Here is a 22098-nt window from a genome sequence, read left to right on the forward strand (position 1 = left end):
AAGAGCCAAGAAGAAATCAGTAGATTCGGAGAAGTTCCCGATTTGGGCGCCGGTGCTATGGAATGCTCTTCCCCTTGAGATTTGATCTGCAACCTCAGTGGAACTGTTTAAATCTAAGATTAAAACACACTTCTTTTCTATAGCTTATGAATAACCTATATTTTATGTTGACAATATGTATTATTTGCCCTCATGTAGGTTTTAGATCAGGGGATGGTGTCATAGAAGTCTGTGGTTTGCAATAGTCTGTGGTCTGTGCAGCCCATTGTGACTCCTTGTGATTAAGGGCTCTTCAAATAGGACTTGAATTGATATTTTTGAGTTTTTCCTTGCCCTCATGTTGGTTTTAGATCAGGGGATGGTGTCATAATAGTCTGTGGTTTGCAATAATCTGAGGTCTGTGCAGCCCTTTGAGACTCTTTGTGGTTAAGGGCGTCACAAATAAACATGATTTGACTTGACAAGCGCTATAAAAATGCAGACTATGTACCATTTATCTATACAGAATCTATATTTATTTCTATATTTAGCAGGATTGGTCCTCAAACCACCCAATACTCCGATAAATATTTCCAAGAAATCACCCAAGTAACAACAACAAGTCAAATAAATAAAAAGTCACTTTTAATGAAATCGTTCACGCTCACAATCAAGCTTTAGTCTGATCACGCCAAATGATGCAGAACATTCATCTAAAAACAGACAAAAATAGATTTTTTTTTCAAAAATCTACAACAAAGTACACAGAGGAGCGTGTGCACCTACAGTCATTTTGTACCCTGGTGTCAGTGTCGAAGTTTTCTTATATACAGATGTGCAAAAAAAATTGGGATGCGAAATCCTTCAGAGTCCAAGTCCAGGATTCTTGGAGGTGCTCACGGACTCTCTGCGCTTATTTTTCAAGTAAAGTGCTCCTCTAGCAAAAACCACACGGGATGAAATCAGTCGTGGTAAAAATAAATGAAAACACAGACCCGATAGTCTAGAGGGAGAGAAATACGGGTAAGGGGGGCTCATACAAACTCCAGTTTTCCGTGCCCGCTGTACATCCCCCAGTGGACCAGAGAGAGTATTTTCTCGTTCCCGGCGTCCGCCTGTCTCATTTTATCGCAGGTGAGGCAGCAGTTTTCGTGGCCCGAGACCGGCACCATGCACTCCAGGTCCAGTTTGGCCATGTGGCCCTTTTTGGCGTGGTGGCCGTGGAAGCTGTAGTGAAGTCGCGACAGCATTTGCTGCCGTTGGTCTTGCAGCCTCTTGTTTTCGCTACGTAGCATCCGGAGCGCTAGCATGATGAGGAGCACCAGGATGAGGCCGCCCGCGATGGGTACCGCGATGACCGCCGCCCGGAACCAGACTTCCTTGGTCGAGGTGAGTTCCTGGACTCGGGTCACCAGGTTCCTGTTGCCGCTCTCCGGTGGGTACCGGCTATGATCTGCGAAAATTCAGACGATGGTTAAGATCCGTTTAGCGATACGGGAAGTACTGTACATCAAACTCAATCAAAACAAGATCGTTTCTTCCTCATGCCATGAGGCTCTTTAACTCCACCCGGGGGAGTAAAAGCTCACATTAAACCCCACCCCCACATTTGCTATTACCCTATTTTTATTACAGTGTGTATTTTCCGTAGCACTATTTAAATACTCTATAGCAAAACGTTATATTGGGTATTTTTGTATTCTATATCTGTCACGGTTGCCATGGCACCTAATTGGCCCTGCCGTGTGCCGCCAGCTTCTGTCACGGTTCCCGGGGCGCCCAATTGGCCCCACCCATGGCCACAGGTGTCAAAAAAGCAGCCCGCGGGCCAGATCAGGCCCGCTAAGAGATTGAATCCGGCCCGCGAGACAACAACCAGAGAAGCGCAAGAGAAAAACAAGCTGCAGGTTGAAATATGTCAACTTGATATTGCCAAAGCCGGGTGCCTCGAACAAAGACACTGTACTTGTATCTCTCCCTCTCTCACAAATTTTTCTAAGGACAGGTTTAGGCGTTTCCAAAAGTGACCATTCTGAAACGACTAATTCACTGCGGCCAATATTTTAGACATTGTGAAAGAGTTGTAAATGTTTGACTTCTCTTTCCAGAAGTCAAATCAATGATTAACCACACTTGCATGTAATAATCGTGCCTTAAAATGAATATTTCACGCTCTGATTTAATACATCATCGGAACATAGCATAAAATGATGTTGAAAATCTCATTTGCGGGTCAATCATCATTCAATTTGGTTACTACTTGTTGAAGATATTCGGACCTATAGAAGCCGCTATCTATTTTATCAAACAGGCCCTTATAGGCTGATGTGGGCTGTGGATTGTGAAAAGAAAAGCCTGCTATTGGCTGTGAAAGGTGTCAATCGAAAGGGGTGAGTTAAATACCATATTGGGATTATTTTACTAGTTTGAATGAATTTTAAAGAGAAAGGTCCAACAAAGGAGACATTTTTAAGGTGGATTGCTAGTCATCTGTCGGCATTTTCGTGTGTTTTAGAGTCAATGTTTTACACGCTTGGATTCTATGGATTGTCCTTGATGTAAGGACGCCATTTTCGCAGACATTCCAAGAAGTTAAAGACAGCCAGGGGACGTACTGGCGAGCAGGGTTGGGTAGGGTTACTTTAACTTCATTACTTTCGATTACTTTTGGATGACTCCAATACCAAATATGCTAATAAAAGACAAAAGAAACTAAATATAATTACAATGATGACTCACAACACGTGGTAAGCTTTCTATCCTGGCTTTGATCTCCGGCAAAACTAACATAAAATGCGACAAACAAAATGAAAATAATTCAAAACAGCTTGCCAACATCATTTTTGCCGTTCCATGTGTTCCGTTACTCCCCAAGCCTGCACAAAATTTAGTAATTTTATTCATATTTAGTTCCTTTTGTCTTTTATTAGCATATTGGGTATTGGAGTAATCCCAAAGTAATTGAAAGTAATCCAGTTAAAGTAACCCTACCCAACCCTGCTGGCGAGTTACCTCGAGTTAATAGTTTTCAGGTATCTTGCTTCAAACTGATAGGGATTTTATTATCTATTTTTTGCAGCTTCAAACTAAAGGTTTTATTTGGTCAAGTATGGCTTTTTCAATATTTTGGGTTGCCAAACCCTGCATTATACCATGAGTCCCAGAGACAAATGTTAGAGAATGGAGAATACAGAAAGTCATACTGAAAAATATAAAACCCAGAAAGACACGCCGAAAAAAAAAGAACTCATGGGCAGTGTTCCCTCTAAGCTGCGCGCGTGCGCAATCGCGCACTGCTCGCACATTCTCAGCGCACAAGAAAATCGAGCCGGCGCACAAAAATCATGGCTCAAAATTACTAATTAAGAAGCGACTTAAGTCAAAGTTACAGTGCATGAAGGTAAAAATACACGGGTTCCCCTGACCTTGTGTCCTAAATGCGGTATTTTGAAGTTGAGTCGAAGTAGAACAAAGTTGAGCAAAGTCAGTAGAGTTTGTCGAGAACCGGCTTCTTCGGCTCAGCTCACTAAAAGGAACCGACTCTTTCGGGTCCTAAATGGCTCTTCGGGTTGTTTTTGCTTCTTTAATCCCAACATGACCAAATATTATGTAAATTATGCACAAAATGACTTAAAAGAAGGGGGGAATAAAACAAAAAAGAAAAAAATACCAAAATGAAAAAGGAGTGAAAAGCTGAGAAAAAAAGAAACAAAAGGAAGAGAAAAAAAGAAGGAATTTTTTTTTAAAAAGCCAGAAAAAAAGAAAAGAAAGACATGTAGGAAAAAAGTAAATAGAGAACAAAAAGATTTTTTTAAAGGACAACCTTTGCAATAGTACATGAGTCAATTCATTCAAAAGAGAAAAATAATTTTGCATTGCCGGAAACTCAGCAAAATGTAACTTGTTGTCAAGTTTTGGACATGTTTGATAATGAATTATCTTGCCACACTTGGGATTATGGTTGCTCACTGTTGTTTCAAGCGTTGCTCACCGACTTTGTGTGAATGCTCAGACCCGTGGAAACTTTGAAGGAACATTGCTCATGGGTGTATGTGATGATGAATGCAGGACATTAAATAGATGCATTGTAACTTTTGTATTGGTACTGTGAGTAAAAGCGGTGGAATGATGTGATGAAATCTACTGTCTTTTCGTATGTTATCTACGTGCTCCTGCACAAATAAATCTGTACATCGAACTTCTCGCATTTCGAGGTACCGCTGAATATCGAATCCTGTTTTCATGTTTGGTCTCTCCTCACCTGTAGCTTCCCTGGTGTGAGCCAGGTCCTGCAGGCCCCTGTAGTTGCACATGTCGTCATGGCAACAGTCCATGGCAGGGGCGTCGGCGGCCATGTTGCGTTTGCCGCACACGCCGGCATCAGGTTCGACGCATCCGTGAGTGAGGGGAGAGTTGGAGCTTAGCGGGTCCAGAACTTTAGTGAAGCAAGCGTTCACCTCAGACTTGCACATGTAGCCCGTGGCCACGCAGTGTGGAGCGTCGCAGTAGCACCGGATTTCCCCTAGGGGGTGAACACAGATTTCATTGGTTAGTTTAATACAGACAAATTCAGCTTTAAATTATATGTAAAACGGTAGATACGAACATTTTTTTCGGGATGTCGAAAAATATCCGGACATTGCCGAAAGTTAGATTTTGTATTGTGTGCACCTTTTTCCGAGAACAGGACAGTATTGTAGTGCTTCTTTTTGCCACTACCGGTGAATGGCGCTGTGAGAGGTCACCCAGAATCCACCTGAAGAAGAAATCCGCTCCCTCTTCCTAGTTCGTGTGGAAACATTCTATACTGTATCTCCAGCGCGCTAAGAACTTTGACATTTTATTGTTTGATATCTCGTACATCCATTGAATATGGTTGGTTTAAAGGAGTGGTGTCAGACTCATTTTAACTCGGGGGGCCACACGATAGAACAAACATTCTGTCGGGGGCCGGACTGGTAGATTAAGGAGAAAGAAAAAGAGATAAAGAAATAAGAGGAAGGGGGAGGGAAAAGAAGAGAGGGTGGGACAAAGAAAGAAAAAGAGAGAGAGGGAGAGAGCGTGAGAAACAAAAGATAAAATGTCGTGAGAGAGGGGGAACAGGAGAGATAGGAAGAAAGAAATCCAAAGAGAAATAGAAAGACGGAAGGAGAGAAAAGAGAAAAGAAAGCGCAAAGAGTATGACGAGAGAAAGAGAAAAGAGAGAAAAGGAAAAAAGGAAGTTAAAGCAAAAGAGGTTAAAAGACACACAGAGAGAAAGAGACAAAGAGCAACAAAGGAAGAGAAAAAGAGAGACACAGAGTGAAAGAGACAGAGACAGCGTGGGAGAAAAGGGGTGGAAGAGAGAGAGAGTGAGAGAGAGAGAAATAAATACAAGTACAGTGTCTTTGTTCAAGGCACCTGACTTTGGCAACATCAAGTTTTTCTCTTGCGCTTCTCTGAGTGTTGTCTCGCGGGCCGGATTCAATCCCTTAGCGGGCCTGATCTGGCCCACGGGCCGCCTGTTTGACACATGTGGTGTAAAGTGTAAAGAAGAAGCTAGCTGTTCCATTGGAAATGAAAGTGGAATAAGAAAGCTTGATGCGGTTGAGAAAATGGTCGGAACGCTTTTTTTCGGCCAATTTTTAACCACGGAGGGGGAAGTCTCCTAACTCTTTAAGCCTATCTTCCAAAAGCAACTTAAACTCAACTTTATTTATCTTTATAGAGCATATTATTTCATGAAATGGTTTTTTTAGTACAAAACAATACAGGTTGCGTCTGTGGTAATCCCTTGACGTATCGTGGTTTCACAACTAGTAAATTTAAAATTTCGTAGACACCGTTACATTATTAAAATGTGTCACTAAGTATTTTGTCACTATCGCAGGAGTTCTCAGCTATATTGTTTTATCATTTATCAGCAGCACACTATATTTTAAAAAATTACTTACCGTATTTTCCGCAGTATAAGGCGCACCTAAAAGTCTTAATTTTTTTCAAAAGCTGACCATGCGGTGTATGCTGGGATTTATATACCGGCGTTTCATTGGCTAACCAATGTGTCAATCATCATTTGAATCGATCGCTATTGGCTAAAGTTATTCGTAGCCTCGGATAGGCTAGAGGGCCAAAACAAACCGTGCAATTGGCCGAAAAAGATGTGTCAATCATCCGTTAAATCGATCGCTGTTGGCTGAAGTTATTCGGAGCCTCGGATAGGCTAGAGGGCCAAAACAAACCCTGCAATTGGCCGAAAAAGATGACTGAATAGCAAGCTTGCTAAAGTACGCCATAAAGAAACATGTTTCATTAGTCTGTATTTGTAAATATTTGACTCTCCTGGATTTACTTCACTCAACGTTGTAAGAAGACCATGATTGCGTATCATTATTGAACGTGAGAACTTAGGTGAGCTATGCAGCTTTATATTTTCCCGGTATCTTGTTTTAGAACGATCTTGATGTTGCTGTGCTGAGTTGAGTGAATTCAACTCAATTCCAAGTGTTTATTGTCATATGCACAGTAAAGTTGCGAGCGAAAAAGAAAATAGGAACTAAGGAATGGTTGGCATTTCTTGAATCCCAAGACTTTAACCTTCCGAATGATATTTGAAACGATGCATTTGAGTGACATCGTACGGGCACCGCATCCGCACGTGTCTACGACACGTATTTGCTTCTTTGCAAGCTTTGGGAATGTTAAGGGGGTAATCAGTTGGACTGAACCATCTGACTGTTTTGTCGACGTTCCCATTGTAGCGCCTTATAATCCGGTGCGCCTTATCTATGGAAGATATAGGACCAAAAACTTTTTTTTGGGGGTGCGCCCTATAACCCAGTGCGCCCTATAGTGCGGAAAATACGGTACTTTACTTGCTGTATTCATTTGAATGTTTTCTTTCATATCTGTGTCTTCCGATGCGTCAGCCTTATCTTATCATACAAACTTGAAGATTCAGCTGTAAGCAGTTTTAATCTCTTGTACATTACGGTTTTTTAGCCCTATACTGTGATTCCCGGGCAGCACGGCGGCACAGTTCATGTCTTGGGAACCTCCTGCGTGGGTTCAAATCCAGCTCCAGACTTCCTGTGCGGAGTTTGTATGTTCTCCCCGTCCTTGCATGGGTTTCCTCCCGGGCACTCCGGTTTCCTCCCACATTCCAAAGACATACATTTGAGGTGGATTGGCCGGTCCAAATTGTCCCTAGGTGTGAATGGGCGAGTGAGTTGTCTGTCCCCGTGTGCCCTGCGATTGGCTGGCAACCAGTTCAGGGTTTCCCCTGCCCACTGCCCGATGATTGCTGGCGACCCTACTGAGGATAAGCGGTGCAGCTGATGAGACTGTGATTCCCAGAAGTGTCCGTTAAAGCTTCATGGTCAATTTTGCAAATCCACACCCCTTCCTCCTATAAGAGAGGGGGAGAAACCTTCTTGCGTACCATTTGGAAGGAGAACGCTCTCCAGAAAAATTGCTCGGGAGTGCACTCTTGTTTTATTTTATCCGGTAACTTTGTAATAAATGTCCTCAACTGAACTGCCCTCTCCAGCCTAATTTTTTTGTCTCGGTCTGGTCCTGGGAATTGAACACGCGGTGGTACACGGATTGTTTACGCCTACAACACTGGAAATGAGGAGAGAAGTCAATAAATTTGCCTGGCAAGGAAGACCACAAGAAGGGCAGAGATTAAAAAAAAAAAAAATCCATTCCTTCCTATAGCTCTCTTCCCTTTTTATTAATTCTTCAAGGTTACAAATAACAGATATGCCCTAAAGCGTGAGAACAAATATTTTAAATCAGGCATGGCAAACTAACATCCCACGGGCCGTACCTGGGCCGTTGGGTGATTTAATCCGGTGTGCCATAAAATTCTGAGCCTGTCAAAAAAAGAAGAGAGTCTCGACGTTGTTTCTATTCAAAAATGTGATTTTTTTTTCTTAATACAAGCAAACCAAATGCTTTCTCCAGCAGCTGGGGGTCATTGTTGAATTTTTTAGCGTGGTAAGTTGGTTCAGGAGTAAAATAGCATTCACTTAACTGTTAAAAAAACGGGGCGGCAGTAGCTCAGGAGGTAGAGCGCTCGTCTCGTGATCAAGGGACCTAGTTCAAATCCCGGCTCGTCCGTGTTACATGTCGAAGTGTCCTTGGGTAAGACACTGAACCCCTAATACCCCCAATAAGCAGGTTAGCGCCTTACATGGCTGCAAGGCCGCTAATGGGAAATGTGGAGCACATTGTAAAGCGCTTTGGGAAGTCATTGACTTGAAAAGCGCTAAATGTAGATCATTTCATTTTCATTTCATAAAAAGCGCATGTGTAGAAAAGATCCCTTGTCCTCCGTGATTATAATATGTAGGGTAGGTTACAAAAGCTAAAAATATGAGTCGACATACTTTTTCTGATCCGCCCCGCGAAACGAAAAAAACTGGATCCTCCTCCAGAGCCCAACAGAGTTTAACATTCCTGGTTCAATGTTTATTTTTTTCTCCCCAATAGGACGCACTAAATAACACACACTGTCCCTTTAAGCACAAACCTAACCCTTTTCTTAAACCCTCGTGTGACGTCATTCTTACATTTCTGCATCAATGAAATTACCTGTGCCGTTTCTGCATAACAGGAACTAGCTAGCAAAGAACATAATTAGCGGTTTGTCCTCCAAACTCTTTTTCTCTCGACTCAAATGGAAAGTCGTAAAAAAAAAACGAGTTAGGGGGGTTGCGACTGCGACTGGAGGCGAATTCACATTTGCACGCAACCCAGCCTCACTTGTGGCTTCCTTGCCGAGGATGGGGGGCCTTAAGAGGAGGGGGGTGCTTGAAAGAGGGGGGCGGAGCACCGAGGGCCCGACTGGAGAGCTATGCGAGCTACCTTATCATTACCAGCGCCTGCCGCTTCTAAACCAGACCCGGTCATTAGTTCACCCATGACCTCGTTTCTTTCACAGTGTACGCTGGCTAGCCGCATTTGCTATGCTACGCTAGTGTTTAACTTTATAGGGCCCAAAAAAGAGCAAGGAATATCACAAAGTTTATTGAGTGAGCTTGAACCTATAAATGCATCGAGATTCAAAGGGTTTTATTGTGTGCAATGACGGTAAATAGGCAGTGTTCTGGTTTGCCGGCGTCCCTGCGTCCTAGACGCTGGGGACACATCAACGTGCGTCCCCGGGACGCAACTTTTGTGACAACAAATTGTCATTATTACCCGATTACTTTTTTTTTTTTATTAAACAAAGATTTACCGCACTCCAAACCTTTCGTCAGGCAGATCTGCCATTGTTGTTTTGGTCTCGCGCAGATCTCGGCAAACGAGATGACATCATTGTTTTGGCGGTTGTCGAGTGAAAGAGAAGTATGGCTCCGTAAAAACAGTTGGTATTAGGTGCAAATCAACCAAAAATTGGTAATTTCTTCAGTGTCGGTAATAAGTCGAAACATAATACAGAAAGTGGTAACAACGGCAATAATTCCGGCACGAAAAAACAGCAGAAGACCGCGAAGGCAAGGAAAACAAGTGTTTTGAAGCGAACGTTTCGACGAAAGATAAACAACAAAAGAATACTCCTAGCAAGAAAAGGACTTTTCTGCCAAAATGGACTCAATTATATTCCTGGTTACGCTATGAGGAGGATGATAATGGAGGCTACATGTTTGTGATGCGTGCACCCAGCGTGATAAAAAACTGGATTGCATACATCATTTCGCAATACGAACTTTCAGAAAAGCACATTGGATCGGCACAACGACAATGTAAACCACAAATTAGCTATGGAAATTCGTTGCTGCAATTGGACCTTGAGAAGGCATTACAACTGTGGCGAGACAGCAAACCACGAAGAATATATGAACTGAAAAATCTGAAGTGATTAAAACTGCGTGAATATATAGACTAATATTTCAGCAATATTATTTTGTATAATGTACAATATTTTTGTGAACTGAAAAATCTGAAGTGATACCTCCTTTGTATTACCAATTAAGTGTGATGATTAAAACTGAATGAATATATAGATTTATATATTTATTTATATATTTGTCGCCGATTTACAATTTCAACCTCGATGAGACTAAATTTTGGGGACCCATAGATCTCTGTTGGGACCCGTAGATTTTTGAGCATGCAGCACTTTTCACAGGTAAAATGAACACTGAATAGGTGCAACACACTTGATTAATCGCAATTAATCTTGGCAGTGTTGTCTAATGCGAACGAAAACCAGCTAGCAGCAAAACATGGGATGGTGTTTAAATGGTCTTTAGTCTTTGCAGCTCTTTGAGACTCCTTGGGATTAAGGGCGTCCCAAATAAACAGGAATTGACTACTTGGTGTTGCACCATACCTAATTCTAGAATATTAACTTTTTTTTTTTTAATCAGCAACTATTGCAGGATGTATATCATTGGTATAATCATATTTATCATTTGGATTCTATGTAAACCCAGTTACATATTTACTTTTTCCGCATTTTGTCCCCGTTTCTACAGCTCTTTGAGACTTTTTGAGGCCTATACAAAAAAATATGAATTGACATGTAATAATAACTTTATTTGAAATGAGATTCTGTCTGATAATTCCAGAAGTGTGTTATAGCTTGGAAAAATTGATATTTTTTTTACCAATTTTATAGATCAGACCAGACCTATTACTACAATCTTTACAAAATTATAACTATAACCTTATCCTCCTTGTTTTATAACTTATCTTCTCTGTTCCTTTATCTTCTTGGTTTTTTACCTCGCTGCGATTGTGTGAAACTGGAGTGTCATGCCCAATTTCGTTGTCACAATATGTTAACCCATTTTGTAACAATGACAATAAAGGTATATTCTATTCGATTCTATTCTCATGCAATTGACGTTTTCTACTACAGTAATTTGTACTTGTGTTGTATTTTGGATGACAAGTAATTAAGCAACAAAATAATCGAGAGATTAAATGAATATTGAAAACAATTGTCGAAACAAGGGCGGTACGGCGGCGCAGTGGCTAGCGCGTGTGCGGCACAGTTCTGAGGTCATGAGATGGAACCTCCTGTGTGGAGTTTGCATGTTCTCGCCGTGCTTGCGTGGGTTTCCTCCGGGCACTTCGGTTTCCTCCCACATTCCAAAAACATGCATGTCAGGTTAATTGGCAGGTCCAAATTGTCCCTAGGTGTGAATGAGTGATTTGTCTGTCCCAGGGTGTCCCCTGCCCACTGCCCGAAGAGAGCTCGGATGGGCTCCGGCACCCCCGAGACCCTACTGAGGATAAGCGTTGAAGATAATGGATGGATGGCTTGTCGAAACAAATTCCAGTCAAGTAATATATTTTGCAGACTTTTCTGACAAATGTAAAAGATATGCATTTATATAGCGCTTTTAAAGTCAATGAAGACCTCCCAAAGCACTTTAAAAACACACTTCACACTTTTTCCTTTTAAACACTAACAGGTAGCAGTGTCAGCCATACATGCCATCAAAGGTATTAGGGATTTAGTGTCTTGCCCAAGGACTCTTCAACATATAACAGAGGAGCCGGGAATCAAACCTCTGACCTCTTGATCCCAAGACGAGCGCTCTATCTCCTGAGCTAATGCCATTTTTTACCATAGTAATTTGTACTGTTTTATATGAGATTACAGGTATTGAAATAATAGTTTTAGTTTGTGCAATAAGTGGCTTAATTCACTTAATAATCAAGAGATTAAATAAAATAAAAATTTCACAATTACCGATATTTTATAGACCAAACCAGTAACTACATTATCATTAATTTTATATGTTCTGCCGTAAAACAATCGTTTGCCCAAATCCAAGTAAATTAAACAAATTTTGTTCCAGTTCAGGCAAGATTTTCTCATTCAATTGATTTTCCTTCTTCTATAGTATTTTGAACTGACGTTTCATTTTGGATTACAGGGATTTAAATGAAGACATTTTCAGTTCAGCTGACAATCCACAGAATAATCGAGATATTAACCGAGAGTTCAAATAGTGGTTTGCCAACGTCCAGGTAAATTTCACAATTTTTTAATAACCACTTTCTGAAATTCCATGGACCAAACCAGTAACTGTTTCTTCATTTTCCTCATGTTGGGGTTTTTAAGTTTTTCATTGCCCTCACGTTGGTTCCAGATCAGGGGATGATGTAACAATAGTCTGAAAAATAGTTGTGTAATAACCTGTGCAGCCCTTTGAGACTCTTTGTGATTAAGGGCTATACAAATAAAAATGACTTGACTTAAGAATTATAGTGATTTAAATTTCCATTTTCAATCCATGCCACTTGCTAATTATATCTACAAAATAATCTAGACATACTTTAATATAACGCAATTTGGGGGCCAAATCCAAGTAAATTCCACACTTTCTTCCAGTTTTTAGACAACGTTCCCGCTTTACTTTGCATTGACTTGATCTTTTCGACCATAGTATTTTGAACTGTGGCGATTTAAATGAAGACATTTCAGTTTCCGGTTTCAGTTTTAATGGGATCCATATTCTTACTTTGAGATTTTAATGGGTCCATTGGGTGACCAAACCCACCAATTCCAACCCCTAATGCCAAGCAGGGAGGCAATGGGTCTTAGGTATGACCCGACTGAGGCTCGAACCAGCAACCTCCCAGTTTCAGGGCGGTCGCCCTACCCGCAAGGCCACCGAGTTGGTTTAGTTCATGCGGTATGTCGATTTCACCAGCAAGAGATTAATCGAACATAAAAACAATAGTTTACCCAAATCCAAGTAAGTTAAACATATCCTGTCCCAGTTTTAAGACAGCTTTTGCTCTTTTACTGCTCATTGATCATAATTGGTATCTGTACACGTTCTCCCCAAATTTCATATTTAGTTATTTTTTGGGGTCATTTCAAATTTTGTACGCCGTATAACAAAAAATATATATACTTTTTTTAAAATGTGTTACGCCAATCTCATTTTGGCTCTCATACGGATCATCTCGATCACTGGTAGATTGTTGATTTCTATTTTTATGCTGCTATTCTGCATAGTCAGTCTTTGCTGTGAGAAAATAGGTGCCAAGTTGTGTTTGTAGGCGTTATTATCACTGTAAAAGGGGTTAAAGGGAGAATTAGGTAAGGTTGACAGGTATGAAATGATAATAGAAATGATTCCATCTGTGTATTATTTGCCCTCCTGTAGGTTCTAGATCAGGGGATGGTGTCCTAATAGTCTGTGGTCTGTGCAGCCCGTTCAGACTTCTTCTGATAAAGGGCTATACAAATAAACTTGACTTGACTACTCTGTTACAATTCATAAACAACTTTAACCATTTTACTTTAATCGTTACAGTTTTGAATACAAAGATTGACAAAAATTGTGAAGTTTAAAAAAAAAAAATCTGTATCTCTGCTATTTCCCCTCTTCTTTGAATGGGGCACATTCATTAGATCAGTGTTTTGCCTGGGAATGATTGGAGCAGCAGGGCCCGGCAGGTCATTTGGAGAATATTTCATTAGAGAGGAGAGGCCCCCTTTGTGGGCTAAAGGGGGCGGTAGGACAAAAAAAAAAAGGAGTGGGGTGGTGGTGGTGGGGTCGTGGACCGGAGCACGGAAGCTTTTTCGGCCCAGTTCGCTTTTTATATGAATGGTAGCTTTTAAACCGGGGAGGATCCTTTAGGAAACAATACTAAATGCTAATTGAGGACTTAACGTTGCAGGAAATACAGTTTGTAGTTTCTTAGGTATGCATTTGTCAAAAGTGCAAACTACGACAAAAACAGAAAAGATTATGACTGTCCCTAAATCCTTCAGAGGTTATCACCAGTGTTGGGAATAGCATTACGCGGGGTACTGTGACTGCCAGCCATAGTGAGTCTACTCTGTTCTGCTTATTTGGATCCCTGTAGGAATCAAAATTTATGTATTTGATAGTTACTCTTGTTCTGTCCATTAGTTGGCGCATGTTAATTTGTGCGTGTAGTAAGGTAGGAACATTTGTGTGGTAAGTCAGGTATTTGTATGATACGGCAGGGGTAAACCAGTGAAAGCTGTTGGGTCCTGCTGTTGACCAGAAGAGTGTGTTGTGACATGGCCGTTTTCTTGTGTCCCGTTTCATCTGGAAGGACGAAAGCATGACCCACTTGGGTGTCGGGGGGCTTAACTTGTTTGGGTGTTGGGCATTTGGGTTGGCCATGGTCCAAAAATGTTTGTGTGTGATTTTTGCTACTTTTTCCCTTTTTGTGTGTGTATGTGTTTGTCCTGCTGTCGGTCAGCCCTCTCGAGGGATATGACCAGGGTAGGTAGGTAGCTAGATAGCTAGAAACTGTGCTACGCAGAAGCTGGTTTGTTGGTTCGTTTGTCTGATGTTATCTAGGTTTAATGGACTATACGTAAAACAAATGTTTTTTTATATAGTTAACTCGCAAACTGTTCCCAGTGCCGTTACTTCAGATCACTTTAATCAATAATAGGTAGCCAAAGTCACTTTATGTAACTAGCGCCTCTGCCCAGCTCCACACAGAGTATCGAGAACTCAGTAGTCTTGTATTGGGTAGAACTCTTTTAACATTGCCGTTAGCATTAGTCGATCATTGTTAGATCAAAGTCAAGTCGGACTCTTCTGTGCCTGTGGATCGCGCGACATGAGGACCTGTTTCGGTTTGGATTTTATCCCCTGGAGTTATCGTTTGGATTTTTATCCGTTGGCTGCTGACAAGGGGAACTTTTTTTGAATGGGGAATCCAGATCTGGGTGCTTTCTACCAATCAACAGCCGATGACAGCAAGGCGCCCGACGATTTGCCGGCACCAACACAGGCAATCAATTGACTTTGGAATTTGTGCATCCTTTGATTGACTGACTGAGTGCGTCATTGATGGCTTCATCACAGACTTCGTTTTGCACAGCAAACAGTCTCTTTTTTGTGGAACATTTTTTGTGACAATGGAAGCGCGTGTTGAACTGGCGGCATCGAGTCATTCTAGTAGTGACGTGCAGTAAGACAGAAAGGCTAAATTGAAAAGTGCTAGTATTATTAGGAAATCGATTGTTTAAAACAGGACATTCCCCAGTTACAAGATACATACAAATGCAAGCTCACTTTAAATCGTTGACTGCTGATTGGTTAATTGTTTGTTTTTCTTGAAATGATTTTGTTTCAAGTGTAGGATTAATCTGTTGCTGGTGAGCAGGGTTGGGTAGGGTTACTTTAACTTGATTACTTTTGGATTACTCCAATACCAAATATGCTAATAAAAGACTAAATAAACTAAATATGAATAAAATGATGACTCACAACACGTGGTAAGCTTTCTCTCCTGGCTTTGATCTCTGGCAAAACTAACATAAAATGCGACAGAAACAAAATGAAAATAAATCCAAACAGCTTGCCAATATCATTTTTGCCGTTCCATGTATTCCGTTACTCCCCAAGCCTGCACAGAATTTCTCCATAGTTAGTTTCTTTTGTCTTTTATTAGCATATTTGGTATTGAAGTAATCCAAAAGTAATTGAAAGTAATCAAGTTAAAGTAACCCTACCAAACCCTGCTGGTGAGGTGCAATAAATATTACAAGGTTCTATAACAAAACTACCAGTCTGTTCTTCTCTATTCAACTGACTCCAATACTGCTCAGAAAATGTCAAATTCTTGGACACACAGCAAGGTATTTTTGAAAGTAACATAGTTACTTTCTACGGTAACTAGTTGCTTTTTCTATTAAGTAGAAGAGTTATTAAGTCAGTTACTGTTTGGACGAAGTAGTGAGTAAATATAACTACTTTATAAAGTAACGTGCCCAACATTGTTTATCACAGACAAAAAAAAAAGCAAAGAAAAATTAAATTAACGTTCCAATAAATGAAGCATTTGTAGCTTGCTAGATTTTGCATTTGTGCGAGTTGCAAACTTTGGTAGTAAGTGAAAAAAATACACTATGAATGTGCTTAATACGTTATCATAGGCAATAAAGCAAAAAGAAAAATCATGGCAGGGACACGCAACTTAACGGTGCAGGAAATAAAATACTTATTGGCTTGTTATTGATTAATTTGTGCAAATATCAGATTTTTTTCTAAAAAAACGAAATTGTGAGTGTATCTAAATGTTACATGTTAGAGACGCTGTCACGGGCTAGAATGCCAAAATATGGCGTGGAAATGCAACATAACGTTGCAGGAAATAAAGAATATGTAGCTTGTTCGTGTCTCATTTGTGCAAGTTGCAGACCGTGAGAGAAAGGGGGAAAAAACGAAATTATGAATGGACCTGAATGCATCATGAATTTTACATTATCACAGGCAAGAAAGCAAAGAAAAAAATCGTGGCGAGGAGAAAAAATAATAATAATACCTTTCGTAAGAAGAACAGCCATTGCGCAGAGTTCCAGTTGGAGCCAAATCGAAATAAGACTAAAGTGTCGATCCATTGACGCCAAGTAGATGCGCGACACGCGCTTTTTGGGTCCACAACTCAACTGCACTTTCGTCACCGGAGCCAAAAGCTGGACGTGGAGGAAAAATAACTTGCTTTACATCGGAGCTACGGAGAAAAACTCGCCATTTCTACCCCTAAATCTCTTGAAATTCTAACCAAAGGGTACAAAAAATAGCCCCTCTATTAAATGTGAGCATATAGAAGTTGCTCTGAAAAACAGTCCCACATTACAAGAGACTTTGAAAGCACCGCGTAACTTTCAAGTCCATGGAAGAAAAAAATAGATGATGTAGTCCCGCAGTGGAGCGTGTCAAGTTATACAGCAAGAACAGCAGCTCAGTCGTTGACGCTTTCTTACGAAGTTATTGGCGAGATTAAAGCATCGCCTAAGTATTTCCAGAGGAGAATTTGTCGAAAAACGAGGGGACAATCCCGTTTGGTCCGACAGCACGAATGAACTCAAAGTAGCCAAGTTATCGCAGAAGAAATAGCTGCAGTTCTCAACTCCGCCTCTTCGTGCTGATTGGACAGTCTGTCGCGGAAGTCGGTGACAAGCTTAGATGTTCGTCCCTTCAAAATAAAAGTTAAGTGCGGGAGAGATGGTGCGTCGTTACGTAAATGTTTTTATTTATAATTGTGTAGTATTTTAACATTGTGTTTATTTATTGGGTGTTAATGATCACGTTTAAATCATGGTTTACATACTTATAAATATACGTGGTATTTTATTTGTTTACACGTCCAATCCTATTTCAAAAATCAGGTGAAAATGTCAAATTGTCTTAGGGTTTCATTAATAAAAGCAACACAATCGCAAACAAATTTCAGATGTTGTATAGTACTGTATATATTGTGTTTCAAACAATCATTTTTAAATGAATTAACTGGTATCTGTAAAATGATGTAAAATATGATCATTCGTTTATATAATTGATAGAAGAAGTGTCCTAAGTTATTTCGGGGACGGGTCTCATATAAGCCTTTGGCTTCAACCTCTCTTCCCTTTTTTTCTTTTCAGATGATTTGTTAATTTTGAGATGTGATGTTGCAACGTGATTGAAAAAAATATGTCAAAGGAATTGAACAAACAATAAAAGATGACTACGAGTAATGGCCAAAATGTAATTGGTCAAATGCTTAAGTGAAAGCACATATCAGGAAGCAGCGCAACCGGGGGAAAAGCAATGGAAGGAAGCTTGCCGACTCTTTGGAATTATTCAATAGGTATTTATGGACTGTGTTTTTGTAGTGCAGTGGTTAGCAAGTTCTCCTAACGTGTGAAAGGTCTTCGGTTTGAGACCGGGTGGAAACATTTATTGGCCTGCTGAGGTTTTTAGTTTTTCCTCGGCCTCATGTTGGTTTAAGATCAGGGGATGGTGTCATTGTCACCTCAAGTCGTGTTTATTTGTACAGCCCTTAATCAAAGAGTCTCAAAGAGCTATGCAGACTACAGATTATTGCAAACTACAAACTATTATGACACCATCCCCTGATCTAAAACCTACATGAGGGCAGGGAAAAACTCAAAACCTCAACGTGAGGAAAATGAAGAAACCTTTAGAAGGGACTGCACAAGAGATAATCCCACTTCTAGGATGACCAAGGTTGCAATGGATGTTGCAATAACAATCAATACACAGATATTGTCAACGTGAAATATAGGTCATTCAGAAGCTATAGAATAGAAGTGTGTTTTAAACCTAGGTTTAAATAGTTTCACTGAGGTTGCAGATCAAATCTCGGGCGGCAGAGCATTCCACAGCACCTGAATGGAGAACGCTCTCGAACCTGCAGATTTCTTCTTGGCTCTTGGGATCGCTAGTAGACCAGCATTTTCAGAGCGAAGGCACCAGACCGGAACATAGAGGGAAATTAAATCTGAAAGATATGAGGGAGCAAGTCTATGCATGATTTTGTAAACCACCAACAGAGACTTACCCAAGACGCACCACAGGAATTGGTGCCCCTATTACCATAGTGGTTAAGGGATCCAACTATTCACCTATTTATGGACTAAATCTAAATAAAATCGCATATTTGGATATTTTTAGCTCACCAGAGAAGGCTTTGCAGGCCTAGGCGGCCTTCCACTGCCACCAAAATTATGTGTTTACATAAAAAGACAAAAACTATGCCCATGTGTTACATTACATTTTAATTGACTAATTTTGGGGTTTTACTCCAAATCCTAACTCACCATGGAATTAAAACAAGCACATTTGATGTACTTATAGAATTGCAACGCCGTTTAAATAATAATTTAAGGTCGGGGCAAAGGTTGAAATGGTCTGACTGGATGTCCAGTGTTTGTACCTGCAGCGTCATCTCTATTTCAGCAGCCAAGTTGACGCCGGACCGAAGCTTTGAGCCTCCAGGCGACCAGCCACCTTTAAGGGAGGAGCGGACAGTCGTTAAGAGAAATTAGCAATCCAAAAAGATTCCCGGCGCCACTCTGGCGACAGAAGCACACACGGTCTCACGATCTGCAATGCAAAAATCCCAAAACGTGGATGCATATTTGCTCTGTTCTATTAAACGATTCGAATGTCATGCAGTGTTCACTTCTCTTTTAAAGCGACTTGTCAGCAATAAAACATTGTTGCGATTTGCACGACTGAAAATAAGGATGCGACTTTAGTGAGAGAGAGAGAAAAAAACATGACAATTACAGCAATTATCTGCAATTGACGGAGGCGCCAGTCCGGGGCTGTGTCAGCAATGCAAGGAGACAGATTCAAATGGAGGCCGACCAAATACTGAGTCCTAAAACAATAATTGTATGATGTATTCTGATAATATATCGCTCTTCGCCTATTACAGCACTTTCTTTTCCAGTGTGGTGTCGTGAATTAATTTTTAAAGCCGCAGTTTATTTTTATTTTACTTATTAGTATTATTCCACCCTCTTGTGGTGGGTTTCAGTATTACATTAAAGGCTCGACCAGGTTTCCATGCATCAATTCAATTCTACAAGCCTTACAGGGACATTGTTGATCATTTAGCGCCTCCTGGTGGCATAAAGTATCACATACACGTTCTGTTTTAATACTCCCAGGTCAATACTGTACATTGTTATTTATTTCCCATAACATTAGGCTCACCTATAGGGGGCTAACATAATTGTCAGATACTATACAATCCAGTGACATATAGTGGTCAAATATTACACAATGTACCTTTAAAATAATCAATACGAGGAAGAAAATACTGCAGCTATTCAAAAAAAAACATCTAGTTTTTAGAGATAAACGCTTATTAAAAACAGTGACATGATATGTTTAAATCATGTTACATCCAAACAACAGGTCCTTCCATTATTGATTAAAAATCATTTTCAAAACTGTTGAAATTTGTAAACAGGGCGCAAAAGGGAGTCGTAGTGTGCATTTGAAATGAGTAACTTAAAAGAAGTCACGCATTCGTATTATCATTATTACTCTAAAGAAAATTTACCGTTTCACCAGATGATGGCAGTAGCCCTTTGGCCACCTCGCCCTTGACTTTCTGTGAGAATTTTTACCCACCCCGTTTCTGACGTAGCGATTGTAAATAAAAAAGGAAAGTTGACTGTGAGGGTCGCAGCTTCCAGGAGAAGTGGAAATCATAGTATTGTTTCACCGAAATACAGATAAAATATGCTGACTACTAAAAGCTTATTGGAAACCAACGCAGTGAAAAAGTAAAGCAATTGGAAGCTGCATTTTCAGGAGATCCTGCGAGTCAAATGAAAATGCTACAAAGGCGAGCTACGAGGTCCCGACGCTGATCGCCAAGCACTGCAAACCTTTCACGGAGGGTGAATTTAATTAAAGACTGTTTGAAGAGTGATTGGCTAAAAAAAATTTACGTATAATAAGCAACACTGAATTTACTGAAAATGAAAAAAGTACTAAGAAATATGCTGAAGGATTTATTTATTTGGTAAATAAAATAAACTTATTAACACAAATTATCTTTGTCTTTATTCTAGGTCGTCTATCTTGCTGTGAGTAAATAGGTGTAAGGGTTTATTTTCGCTTAAAAAAGGGAATTTCGTTCATTAATAAGGGGTATATTTGTCTGAGGTTGAAAGGGACGCGCAAGATATATTGCGGGATAACAGAACAAGAGCCAAAAAAGCACCAGCAACACAAAAATCGATCGGTGGGTTTGCTTATTTCCGAGTGTGTTTTGTCCTGCTGAGAGGATGCACGTTAACAAGCTTTTAGCGCCAGCGGGGGTCGCAATGCTAATGACCTTTTCTGCGCCTCTTTTCACACATTATGCCAAAGGTGTGAACTGTAGTGATGGGAATTCCGGATTGTTTCAGAGAACTGGATACCCAGGCTCAGCTTGCTGAAGGAACCGGCTCATTCGGCTCCCCAAACGGCTCTTTTTTATGTCATTTTGCCAATAATAAAACATTCCAAGCAGAATTATTGAAACAGTGAACTTTCAAATTGTGTGTACTTAGAAAACAACACAGAAACGACGTCATTCATATTGACCATTCAGTCACTAGCGCCTCCAAAGGAGAGAAAGGAAAAGACTGAAGAGAAAGACAAAGAAAGAGATAAAAAAAAGAGAAGAAAGAGAGCAAAAAGATAAAGAAATAAATATATAGAAAGCCAAAGAGACACAAAGAGAGGGAGAGAGAGGGGGGGGGTTAAAAAAAGCTAGAAATAATGAAAGAAAAACGAAAGAAAAAGAGAGAGAACATAAAATAAAGAAAAAAGAGGAGGGGGAGGGAGAAAAATAAAGCAGAGACAGAAAGAGAGAGAGATTAAGAGGGCAGATAGAGAAAAAGAGAAAGGGGGGATAGAGAGATCATGTGAGAGGAAGAGAAAAAGAAAGAAAGTTAGCAGGGGAGGAGAGAAGTGGAGAATGTGAGAAAGCAAAGATAAAGGGAGAAACAAAGAAAACAGAATGACAGAAATATAAAAAGAGAGAAAAGTAGAAAGAGGGGGAACAAGACAGAAAGATGGAGAGATCAGAGAAAAAGATGAAAAGAAAAAAGAGGAACACAGAGAAGGCACAGAGAAAGAGAGAGGTAGAGAGGAAAAGCAAAAGAAAGACAAAGTGGGTAAGAGAGAAAAAAGAGAAAGAAAGAGACAAGTAGAGAAAGAGTGAGTTAGAGAGAAAAACAGAGTAAACGAGAAAGATGAGAAGATAGAGGAAGAGAAAAATAGAGAAAGACGATAAGAGAGGGAGAAAGAGAGCCTGTTTCACTCACTTCAAAGAGCCGACTCATAAAGCCTTTTCGTCTCCAAAAGAACGCCATTGAACCGGTGCAAACCCTAAAGGTTGGAGCAGGCAAAGGCATCGCCCCCCTGCCGCTTGCTGTCTGTTGACCTCCTGGGTAAGGGGACGCGAGGGTCTGTAGGTAACATCTACCTGAGATGATGTGCAGGACAAAACAAACCCCAAGAAATATTCAAGGACAACCCAAAAGTAGCAATCCACTGATTATCATCTCGACTTTGAAGATGCAATCTTCTCCTGGAAACCTACTGAGAAGACACACTTCCTCATTGACTTCCAGTCTTTCCTTTGATGTGAGGCAGGCAGACTGTCTCCAAGGCCCCCTCGTGATCATTTTCCTTGCACTAGACCCAAAACAGTTTGAGCTTTAGGAGGCTTCACAGCGGCTTTGATGATTGCGGTGTTAATGATGGATGAAACATCTTTTTGCGGGAAAAAGGAAAACATTGTTCACTGTCAGAAACGGGAGAAAGGGGCGGATTTTGAGTTAATAAGTTACAAATCTAAGCTTACTAAATTTAT

At 40.5% G+C, this 22098-nt stretch overlaps 1 protein-coding gene across 2 annotated transcripts; it reads right to left on the reverse strand.

Annotated features, from left to right (window-relative positions):
• Positions 1–602: 602 nt before the first annotated feature.
• On the reverse strand, positions 603–18937 carry bambia (BMP and activin membrane bound inhibitor a). 2 transcript variants are annotated; one of them, XM_088322737.1, is made up of 5 exons: positions 18649–18937; positions 18101–18213; positions 16252–16402; positions 4241–4501; positions 603–1432 (listed from the first exon to the last, which is right to left on the reverse strand). In XM_088322737.1, the coding sequence occupies exons 3-5, from the start codon at positions 16325–16327 to the stop codon at positions 1014–1016; spliced, it is 756 nt and encodes a 251-aa protein (XP_088178863.1). In that variant the 5' UTR covers positions 16328–16402; positions 18101–18213; positions 18649–18937; the 3' UTR covers positions 603–1013. The 2 variants fall into 2 exon arrangements, with proteins under 2 accessions (XP_088178863.1, XP_088178862.1); XM_088322736.1 differs by lacking the exon at positions 18101–18213.
• Between the last annotated feature and the right edge of the window lie 3161 nt (positions 18938–22098).

Source organism: Urocampus carinirostris, chromosome 18 (assembly GCF_059441175.1).
Source record: "Urocampus carinirostris isolate Australia breed hairy pipefish chromosome 18, RoL_Ucar_1.0, whole genome shotgun sequence".
In the NCBI taxonomy this organism is placed as follows: Eukaryota; Metazoa; Chordata; class Actinopteri; order Syngnathiformes; family Syngnathidae; genus Urocampus; species Urocampus carinirostris.

Excerpts from the sequence above, each read along its gene's own strand:
- bambia (XM_088322736.1), bottom strand. Across the intron at positions 4,502-16,251 it reads GGCTGTTCTTCTTACGAAAG|GGGAAATCCGGTGCTACTGC; the intron begins GTATTATTATTA and ends TTCACCCCCTAG. Across the intron at positions 1,433-4,240 it reads TCACACCAGGGAAGCTACAG|ATCATAGCCGGTACCCACCG; the intron begins GTGAGGAGAGAC and ends GAATTTTCGCAG.